Source organism: Harpegnathos saltator, unplaced genomic scaffold, assembly GCF_003227715.2.
Source record: "Harpegnathos saltator strain DR-91 unplaced genomic scaffold, Hsal_v8.6 scaffold213, whole genome shotgun sequence".
In the NCBI taxonomy this organism is placed as follows: Eukaryota; Metazoa; Arthropoda; class Insecta; order Hymenoptera; family Formicidae; genus Harpegnathos; species Harpegnathos saltator.
The window spans coordinates 878,891-889,901 of NW_020229999.1; the positions used below are offsets into that span (position 1 = coordinate 878,891).

The 11,011-nt window shown below is 47.9% G+C and overlaps 1 protein-coding gene across 2 annotated transcripts; it reads right to left on the bottom strand.

The window, feature by feature from the left end:
- Window positions 1-607: 607 nt before the first annotated feature.
- Window positions 608-11,011, bottom strand: Galk (N-acetylgalactosamine kinase). Of its 2 annotated transcripts, none has more exons than XM_011156906.3 (10): window positions 10,895-11,011; window positions 7,808-7,983; window positions 7,148-7,315; window positions 5,875-6,088; window positions 4,775-4,883; window positions 4,234-4,391; window positions 3,503-3,643; window positions 3,036-3,150; window positions 1,631-1,838; window positions 608-1,255 (listed from the first exon to the last, which is right to left on the bottom strand). In XM_011156906.3, exons 2-10 carry the CDS (start codon window positions 7,972-7,974, stop codon window positions 1,054-1,056), a joined length of 1,482 nt encoding a protein of 493 aa, XP_011155208.1. In that variant the 5' UTR covers window positions 7,975-7,983; window positions 10,895-11,011; the 3' UTR covers window positions 608-1,053. The 2 variants fall into 2 exon arrangements, with proteins under 2 accessions (XP_011155208.1, XP_025154081.1); XM_025298296.1 differs by lacking the exon at window positions 10,895-11,011 and adding an exon at window positions 10,503-10,521.

Genomic DNA, 11,011 nt, shown 5'->3' on the forward strand with positions numbered 1-11,011 from the left:
CATTCTACAATACGTGTCGTAAGTTGTAAGCCGTAAGAATTGGCGAATCACAGTCGATTATTATAAAAATAATGGGCTGTAATTGATCAGTTCTTACGGCTTACAACTTACGACACGTATTGTAGAATGACCTTAATGGCTGGCTCGCCGTCGCGCCGTTCGTCGTAGCTCATTAGAGCTACGACGAACTTTCGTCGTAGCTCATTAGAGATTACATCATAGCTCGTCAGGGGGAATGGGAGGAGGGGAGGTAAAAGAGCGCCATAGAAAGAGTGAATTCAGAGAATCGATTGGCGCATTTCTCGTCCAGCGTTGCGTTATCGTCCAGCGATGAATTACAGGTTTTTGTCGCACCGTAGCATTGTTACTTGCTTATCTATACGTAATCATCTCTCTCAAAAATGAGCGCTTTTATTAATAATCACTCGTACTGTCGGGTATTACATGCTTGTATACTTTGAATTACTATCTTTTATCAAACGGTACAAATTGGATAAATTACAATAGATTGTAACTCGCACGTAACGGTCGCACATGCTCGTAAAAAATGTTTGCTCCAATCATTGTCGCATAAGCGTTCTCTCTTCTGAATAATCAGAAATGTGTGAAAGTGAGTATATCACACTCTTGTAATCCGGCATAGTGTGTAACCGGGGATCAGCCTCAGTCTTTCGCGAATGCGACTTTCGCGTTCTCCATTCGGCAGGTTCGATTTAACGCGAGCGCGGCAAATCGGATTTATATGCACAGCTAAACAATTAAACGGCAAAAAGCGATGTTCCGCGCGGAGCAAGCGCGTTGCCCATTCGTCGCTGGAATTCCGTAATAGCGACGGTGTCCGAGCCTGACGACCTGACGTTAAAGCGGCGTCGAACGGCACCGGTGACACCCTTTCGTCAATTAGAGCTCACGGTGGGAGGTGAAAAACAGAGCGAAAACCGGAACGACTGAAACGACGGGCGATGGGGAGAAATAATGGAATGTCAATAAAGGGACGACGCGGGCCGGTGGATAGAGATAGAGAAAGAGAGACAGAACCCCCCGTTATATTTATTATGGCTCGGGCTTTACGATTCCGAGCGATGTTGACACACTGTAAATAACAGCACCCTGGTTCGGTGCCGTCGGAAATACCATATCCTTGAGCTCCGCGCGATCCTTTGTTGCACCGTTCTGGCAGAGATCCGCTCGGAGAGCGTCCACGAATCGTTGAGCTTCGTTCTTGCTGATGATGGCTACGACGCAACCGCCCCAACTGCAACAGGGAGCGCCGCGAGAGTTTAGTCGCGATGGTTTGCTCCGCGATTCGTCATCACCGCGACGGCGACGGCGCGAATAACGTACCGATCATGGCATACGAAAGTAATAATACACTGAGGTACACGATCATCCGTCATGACGTTCAATGTTAGTTAGTGTATTGTCTGACAAAATAATTGGAATGCATGTTAAATAACAAGGGAGCGCGGTAAGATACGCGTCCGGCGATGTCGTATTTAACGAAGCGACCTTTCCCTCCTCTCCGAAATGCGCTCACTCACTTTGAGCCGTTTGAATTTCACTCGCGTTTCGCTAGCCGCGTGCGTTATTACGGACACACATCCGACTTGTCATAATGATGTATATTTACCCGGCTCCGGTGAGTCTCGCGCCGAATGCGCCGCAATGTACGGCTCTCTCCACGAGCGCGTCCACGCTGGGATGGCTGCACTCGTACAGTTTATGGAGACTGGCGTGGCTCTTCGACATGAGGCTACCCAACTGTTGGAGCTTCTCGTGTTCCATTATGCCGCCTTCCTCCTCGTTTGCGCGGCGGAACGCGAGCACTCTGCCGGCCTCTGCGGACGTAAAGGCAGCGATGCGGTTAATTGTGACAAATTCTGTCAGCGCCGGCCGCGCGAACGAACGACGCGATTTTCGACGCGACGCGGAGATGCCAAGTCCAGTCGAGGACGTCGCCGCGAAGTGACGTGGGCGGGTGTTAACAAGTACTTTTTAAATTAATGTTTGCATCTATCTCGCGGGTAGAACTCAGCGATTACTCGGAATAATAGTCAGTTTGCGCAACTGATCTGCTGTTATCCGGGAATCGGACGAAAACTACGGACAGTAAAGTAGGGACAGAAAAATCCTCGCGGGAGGTTTCTAACCGCAATTAATTATTCTCAATTGTGCCAATGGAGTCTTTTGATGCGGTCTCGAATGCGTCTTCGCAAGCGGCATTCGACTGCTTACTCACTTCTGAAGCACGAGTTCTTGCCTGGTCGTCTCTACTCGGTCGCGCGACTCGAGTTTCTTTCTACGGTGTGTAAAATTAAAGAGGACTCTCGCGGTCGCGGGATATTCGGCGACGATAACGCGATAACCTCGGAACAGCCTCGACGAAGTTCCCGCAGCGATCGATTTTGCGCGAGTGCGAGCGGGCGAGCGAACTCGAGCCGGTTTTTAGCGAGTTTGGAGGTCGCGATCGATACACATGTCCGTCGTGGTAATTTATAACTTCGCGCGCGGTAGAACAGGAGAGGAGCACGCATGTGATTGATGACGCCAGCACGCGCGTTCTCACATGCGTGAAACCGAGACTTCTCGTCGTCGCGATGAAGCATCGACAACGCGCGGCGCGGCGGTTCGCGGTGCCTCTCTTTCGCGTTAACGCCGGTAATATCGGCGGTAACACAGGGCGGCAAAACGGTTAAACACTCTCGTAATTGCTGTAGCGTAATGAGGCGAAACGTAGTTTGCCCCAACTTTTTTAATAGCGAGCTTTGAGAAGTTTTCTCTTAGCCGGCTGAACTTCGTTCGCGTTCACGGGAAACGCGCTGAAACCCTTGCTCGTTCCCGATGCGGCGGGAGAGCGGAAGAGAGCGAGAGAGAACAAGACGAAGAAAAGAGAAGTGGGGAAGTAAGAAAAAGACGGAAAATGCATCGTCCGAAGAAAATATGCGGCGAGGGAGGGGCAGATGAGCTCTTTTGATTTATCGGATATAAAACCGCATTCCGCGATTTAGCGGCGCATGAAAATTGATGCGTTTTACCTTGGAAAACGTGCAGCGCTCGTTGACGTAGCTTGAACGTCTGCGAGGTATTAAAGGAACCAACGAGAGACGTCTCCTTTAGCCGCTCGTAGGTCGTGCCGAGGCTCTCGCAGATCTACGGACGAGAAAAAGGGAGATAGAAAGATACTCGGTCCCGATAATAACCCTTTGATTCGCCGTTGACGAGAAATTCAGCGAGGCGTATTCGCGCGTAGCTGCGAGCCGCTTAACGCAATTGAGTAAATTACTGATAAATGAAGCGTGGCTTTGAGTCACCTCTTTTTTCTTTTTCTGTTTCTTTTTTGCGGCGCAATTCACGAGACTCTGGCTCTCCCGCTCTCCCTTGATCTCCCCACGAGATCTCCGATAACGATCTCCGGGGAGATCTATTCGCCTCGCCGCGAGATATACAAAAAGAAAAGAGAGCGACCCCGCTGTCTTGTTACGGATAACACAACAATGTATACCTCATCAAGTGTATACGGCTCTTCGTGCAGTTCTGTCATTACTACGGTAATCATCTCGTCCAAGTTAAAGGCGAGTCTCTCTTGGACGTCGATTAATCTTTGAACGCGCTCCCAATCTTTGTTCCTTTTCTTGGCTATCATCTGCGCAGAAAAGAAGCGTCATTCAGCTGGGAAAATATGTAGCGAAATAAAAAATTAGCCGTCAAGGCCGTCTTTCTCCCGTTTGTCTTCGCGATCGGTATTTTTGAGCGAAGTTGAGTGTTTTCGGAAAGCGTCAGGGCGGGACGAGACGAGCGAAAGGGATGGAATTAGAGGAGCCGTAAGAGCCACAGAAAGTGCACCCGGCAAACAGCGGACGCATCGATCAATGTCCATTGGCGTGCGACGAGCGTGGAGCGTAATCGAAAAACGAGTCTCGCTAGTCTCTTGGCTTAGTCTTCGCTCGCTCTTATTCTATTCGCGGATCTCTAAAGAGTTTAACGTAGACTTAGAGCGTAGATGGAAAAAGAGAGAGAGAGAGAGAGAGAGAGAGAGAGAGAGAGAGAGAAAGAGAGAGAGAGAGAGAGAGAGAGAGAGAGAAAGAGAAAGAGAGAAAAATCAATCAGACCGAGACGTTACAATCCACGTTTTATTTTAAGCCAGTGTGCGAGTAACAAAGATACGGGAAGATTTTCTCTTGCGGTAGAGGATGCTGAAGGAACAATATGAGGAGGATGTTGAAGGTACAATACCTGTGCGGCTAATCGGCATTCCGCGACCCTGAGATTAAAATCGCCGGTCGAGGCTTTGTTGTGATAAGCCTGGCTATGCGCTATCACGAACACGGCATTCTCCGGTAGCGTCACGTCGGTAGCGCGCAAGGGGTTAAATTCTATCAGCTTGGCCGTGCCTTGATAAACAAATAAAATAATGTGGCAGAGTGAGACACCGATGAGTCTTCCTATGCGACCCGAGATTTCGTATCTTATCTTTTATTCCACGCAGAAAAGTTCGCGACGTACCTCTGTTCCTGGTAGTCAAATGTGATTTTTTTTATTTAATTCTTTAATATTTTTTTAAATTGTGCGCAATTGCTTTTTTCTCATCGATCATCATACTCGCTGACTGTTCTGAGAAAGAGCAAATATAAAACTGACTGAGTTGAATAAATGAGGTGAAAGGTACAGGATGATTTTTCGGAATTATGCAAGAAATAATCTTACGAGCTGCTTTAATTTAATTAACGGGATGAGATTAATTTATCAGATGCGCTTTTGACAGATGCGCGGTTACCTGATTTTCCGAGGAAAGCGATAGCCTGGTCCATTCCGCCGCCTTGAGTGCCGATATGTCTCTCCGCGCGAGCGCTGACAGTCGCCAATTCGTGCTTCGACAATTGACACTGTAACACATAACACGCATATTGGCGCGAAACAGCAATGACAATCGTCGCAGTAACAAATATCGATAACTTGAAATATAGATGTAGATGTCGACTGTCAATCGCGACGAAAGATAAAATAAGAAAGGAATCGCGCGCGGAATACGACAAAGGCAAACTTCTCCCAGTCAACACGTTGATTATTGGACTGACAGGAAATTGAGGGGGACGGGGTAATGACGTATAAAGAGCAATACAAAGTGTTTGGAGGAAGTATCTCGAAGATAGTTACGTCGCGCGCGTCCGATATCAATATCCGTTGGAGCAAACACGAAACCGTCAGAGGAAATAGGATCTACGTTCGGAGGGGTGTCCGTGGAAGAAATGAAGAAACGTTATACGAGGTGGTGATCGGTAGTTTGATCCACTTGGCAAACACAATACTTCCAAGGGTCTCCGCTGTTCGCGACGAATACGCGCTTTCGTTTTCACATCGTTCGTAGAAATATAGGTCGGACACACACGTGAGAGGACTCCAATTTTCGGGCTACCTCGCCCAATCTAACTCTGCTTGAAGAAGACAACTTTCAGACTCAGTGTCAGTTAAATTGTGAAAAAGTAATTCGCCGACTGCAACTTTGACGCTCGCGGGATTCTTCAGCGAGTCGCTCATCAATTGTTGTTTTCGTCGACTTCAACATTAGACAAATGCTTATAATATTATTTTGTAAAACGATGAGTCGCCGGTCGCCCTTCAAATAATATCTCCGAGTCACCGTTGTATCGTATTCGAGTATTCGCGTGTCACGGCTGTTGATCGAGGAGCATCAAATGACTTTTCTATCGATTGCTCGAAGTTATAATAAACGAGTGTTCGGAAGCGAGAGGCGCTCTCGACGAGACGAGAACGCCCCCGAACCGGGGGAGAGACATCGACATCGAGATATCGTAATCCCGTGTCCTCGGTGATACCTTAAATTTCGCTCGAGACAAGTAATTGAACCTCCCTCACCTGACTGGCGTGCACGATTGAAAGTAGCGCGGCCGAAACGAGCGCGCTGGAGCTGGAGAGGCCGGAATTAGCAGGAATGTTGCCCCACACCGCGGCCAAGACTCCCGTAGGAACGTAGGATTCCGTCGGGATTACCTCGAGAGCTCCTTTTACACCGCACAGAAAATATTTGTACCACGTCGGTCCTCCGTTCTCGCTATCGCTAATGCGGCCTCTGAAACGTGCGACTGCGCTACATTTTACGTTCGCACGTAGGATTCCGCTCTCGCCTCGCTCGTCAGGATCAACGCTCGACAGATTCCGCCTGATTTATCAAAAATTCCCTCCTCCCCTCCCTCTTCCCTTCCCATTCCCTCCTTTACTATTCTCTGTCTCACATACACACGGGTGTATGTTCCCATCGTTACGTAATATCGCCGTGTAATTAAGTACACGTGAGATCTACATATAACGCGCGAAAATCCGGAAAATCGATTACAGGACGTTCGTTAAGCTCCCGAGCTGAGTTATACGCTATCTGACGTGGCGCGACACTGAATAATGAATGAGATTAAGAAAGTTCGTATTATCTTGCCGGGTATTATACTAGGAGCAAAGAAAGCGCAGAGGTTAATTTAATCCAAGAGAGAGAGAGAGAGAGAGAGAGAGAGAGAGAGAAAGAGAGAAAGGGAGGAGGAGAAGTTGTGCACGCGCGTGCGATGTCATTTGTTTTTCTTGCGTTACGCGTGCCGGTCGGTCCGCCGGACGACTATAATTCCTCGTCGGGGATTCCTCACGCCGTGAGCTAACCATTCCCGCTCTTTATTCGATTCTGTTCGCTCGCCAAGTGGAAAATCACCTTAACGGACCTTACTCACGAGCGAGTGTCGTCGATGTATGCAGACGCCGCGCGGATAAATTGAAGATAATTCCCGCTTCAACATCGCGTAATCCAAGATGGCCGGGACCGCGGGATCGAGAGAGGCTTAAATTGTTAAGGGGCTATAAGTGCTTTATAAGTGCTCGGGAGACCGCAACTGCAGGCGCAAGGGTACGTTATGGGGCAGATATTGCGATATTATGCGCTATAAACGCGCTGTACGTGCGTGGCAGATACGGCACCCCGTCGGGGTAGCTCGGGGAGGAAAAGTTTTCATAACGATGTCGCGCGGCTTGTGCACGCGGGACTATTAAAACATTTGTCGATAAATTGGCGGACTTGTCTAAACTATTATACGGCTAACTCCGCGCCGCCTCTTAACAAACTTAGGCCCTTATCGAGTTACGTACTCACCCTACGCCCTCGAAAGTGCATCGAAAGTCCTTGTACTTGGGGTCCACATTGGTGAGCTGAATCTCGTTATCTTTTGACAATGCCACGGCGACAAGTATATCCTGCTCGATGGCCATCGGGCAAACGGCGTAGCCGCAATAATCAATGTGCTCGCCGATCAAATTTACTCTGTAACACGCACGCGAGTCGGGATCCCTAATTCGTAAACGTGCCTGGTATCGTTTTGCGAAAATATCTAGATCATCTAGACGGAGAGTCGGAAAATATCCGACTGAATCGCTATGTGAAGCGCGAAAGCGGTATAACGCTTTTTGTTAAAAACAAACAAAAGGATAAAAAAGGAATTTGATCGTAAAGTTGGCCTTTACTTTTTTTTGTTGACTACACGGAGAAAAAAGATTGATCGGCTTGACGTGACACGGCGAACGAATCGGACGCGTTTTGGTTGAGAGAGAGCTGCAGAATTTTTGGTTCCTGTGAGCCGAATTTGCTTTTAAACGTCAGAAATTCCGGTCCCTTCAGCCAAAAGTAACTTGGTGCGTGCACCGTCGCGGTAATTCGACCAATTCTTTTTCTCCGTGGAGGATTCTCACCGCTTTTGTGGTACTCTTCACGTGTGAGCAATCTTTTGGCATGTAAATTTATCGAGAAGTAGCTCACCGTCCTGGCACTCGGACGAAAAAGGCAGGCTCCACGCTGTACTTAGAGACGAAGTGAATCGCCAGCCTCTCTAATCGCGGCGAAATGTCCGCGCTGGCTGTCAGAACGGGCACAAAGCGGTCCTCTGCTCCGACGGCGTGGTCTCCTCCGTTCGTTTGGCAAGACATTCTTCCGAGCTGTATAATCGCGGACACGCGAAGAAGAAGAAGAAGAAAACACAGCTTGAATCGCCCGCGAGAGTCTCATCCGAATACATTCGCGACTCTTTTGTAACGTCTCTCTCTCCGTCTTACCCTAACCTCACCGTTCTGTCTTAATGAAATTACGGCATCGCGCAATGCGGTTGTACGATTTGTTGCATAGCTGAATGCTTTCGCTCAGGTTGGCGGCACAACTCGCTTGTCTTTTACGGTAATTACGCTATTGTTTGAGATGCAGCCACGGTAAACAAGTTGAGCGGCAGCATGCATAAGAGCAACTCGGCTATGCGATCTTAATTTGAACCTCTTATTTCCGGTGTAGTCGAGCACTCGCGTAATAAGAAATACGAGATGACGCCCTGACTGATGATTACCCTTCCGTATAATAACAATTTCTAAATATAACTTCACGCTTTGTACCGTTGATGAGATAGTATATATGGGGGCGACACGTGCCCCAAAAATCTTAAAAATCGATATACACGGAGTGCTAAAATGCACCTAAAGGGATCAGAGTAGACGTGAGACGTTTAAAACTGATTGGGCCGTTTAATTTCTGCCGAAGAGGGAACGGGGTATTACTCGTGGGGTGAAATAATTTATAGACGTCTCGCTCTCTTTAGCTGACTTGTTACCGCGACGAGAATTGCGACGTGGGCCTTTTTGAAGGCTCTCGACGAGATCGAGCAGGCGCACAATATAGAGGTGACTTTGATTAAATTTCATCTGAAGCCGCATATTTCCCAGGCGCAAGGCCTTTTATTCAAATGCCTATTGAGGTCGCGAGCCAGAAGCGAGCTCGTTCCTTAATTCTCGGAATGGTATTTAATGCAAATGACGCTCGCGATATATACACAGGAGGAGGAGGGAGAGGAGACGACCACGTGTGTCGGAAAACTGTTCGCTTTATCGTCAAATTATTATTGACGGATTAATGCAGTCTGAGTAAGATTTGCTAAGTTGCTAACGTATACAACGACGTAGTTAGGTTTGTGGCGATTGTATCAGTAATCGAACGATCGATACTGCGAATCGTTTTGAACGATCGCGACGATTTTTTACCTTTCAGTGGACTTCTTTTGGAGGTGTGTGGGGAGGTGCGCGCCGGAGACTTTCGCAAGAAGAAACGCGTTAGAAGCGCGTTGAAACTTCCGTGTTGTAATGCAAGATTTTGTTTCTGCAGCTTGGACCATCGAATTTACGAATATATATCTGATCGTTTATCAAACGATAAGATATAATATAAGATGGCTACAATACGCTCGCCCGATAAAACGCGGAAGCTTTTTTTCGCTGCGGAAATGTTAACCGGTTTAATCCGGTTTAATCAAACGTTTTGATACCTCAGAATCTTCGAGATATATATGTTTAACATTTTGGCGTGGATAAATATTAAACATCCAAGCGTCAACGATTCCCTTTCCCGAATTAATATTTAACGTAGAAAATGCCGAATTTTAATATTCAACGTAAAAAGTGCCAGGCGGAAAGATGAAGACTTGAAGTCGACGATTTCCTTCATCTTGTCTTCCAATCGATATCCATTTCCATAGATATAATTATCACGCTTCGCCGCGTCCGCTGATTTATTAATAAATGATGAACTAGTGCTCGTAAAAGTCGCGCTCTGATATTACACGTGATATGCGGCAACATATTGTTGAATACATGAGCGATTTGTATTCGTCATATCTTCCCGGGAGGCGCATTCGCTTAGAGTCTCGTAGCTTATAATATGGAGAAATGCCTAAGATTCCGCACGAGCTCTCGCTGCAATTTCAACTTATTTTTTCCTCAGCGAGGGTATGAAAATGTCGATAGGTGGCGGTTTTTTACGTATCATCGGACCGTAAACCCATCGGTTAACGGCGTGATATAACGTTAACTCGTGTACATCCCAGTCGAATAAATCTCGGGATACAACACGCATGTGTTGGACGTCCTTGTGTTTGTGAAACGCGCATCGATATGTGTTTGGAAACATCGATACTATAGTATCTTCCTCACGAAACTGTTATGTGGCCGATTAGGAACATATGCTATGGATTGCGCAATCGCAGATCCGCCGTGTTTCTTTTGCCACACGCGAGACCAAACCGAAGAAAAAGTCACGGCTGTACTCGTCCGTGAAGATTGTCCTCTTTCATTTTTACGAGGACGCGAACAGTGACGATTCCGCGACCGAAATTAATCTTTCGCTCTGAAATCTCGCTCTGGGACAGGCAAATAATGCCGTCTGTAATACCGTCCTTTAAATACGAATAGCACCGTTTCTCCGTGTGGCTCGACGTCGTAAATTACGTCTTGAAAATTTCCTTAAATTAAAAATTCCCCATTAGAGCGTCAAAGAGCGCGGGTCGCCGCGCCGCGAGATTAATGAACAGTGGCGTCATGAATGATTATGAAGCGATCCAGCGTGTTTGAAGCACGTTCCTGAGTCAAACCACCGACAGCACTGTGTAGTCCGGATATCGCAATCTTTATTTTATACTTACACGCGAGTTATCTCACACGATACACACATACACACACATCTGGCCGTAACCGCGAGCGGAGCGCGGCGCGGCGCGTCGCGGCGCGTCGCATCGCATCGTCGTCGTCGTCGTTGTCGTCGTCGTTGTCATCGTCGTCGTCGTCGACGTCGTCGTCGTCGTCGTGGTGCATACGCGGACGCACGTGCATACATAGCGCGGAGACGCACGCGCGCCGGCAGACGTCGCGTCAGCTGTTCGCTTGTGGCGAGTGGGAAAGCAAAACACACACAGTGCAGCGGCGGCAACGGCGACGTGGCGAACGCGACGCGTGATATTTTTAATATCAATAGAGAGAGAGAGAGAGAGAGAGAGAGAAAGAGAGAGAGCTCTGAAGAGCGAACTCGTACACGTACCTTATTCTGCGGCCGGTCGCAACGTTCTGCTGGGATAGCGCGCTACCGTGTTATCTCCGTTGATTAATGTTATCAACACGTGATGCCTTTTTTATGGCGTGCGAGCGACACGACCAC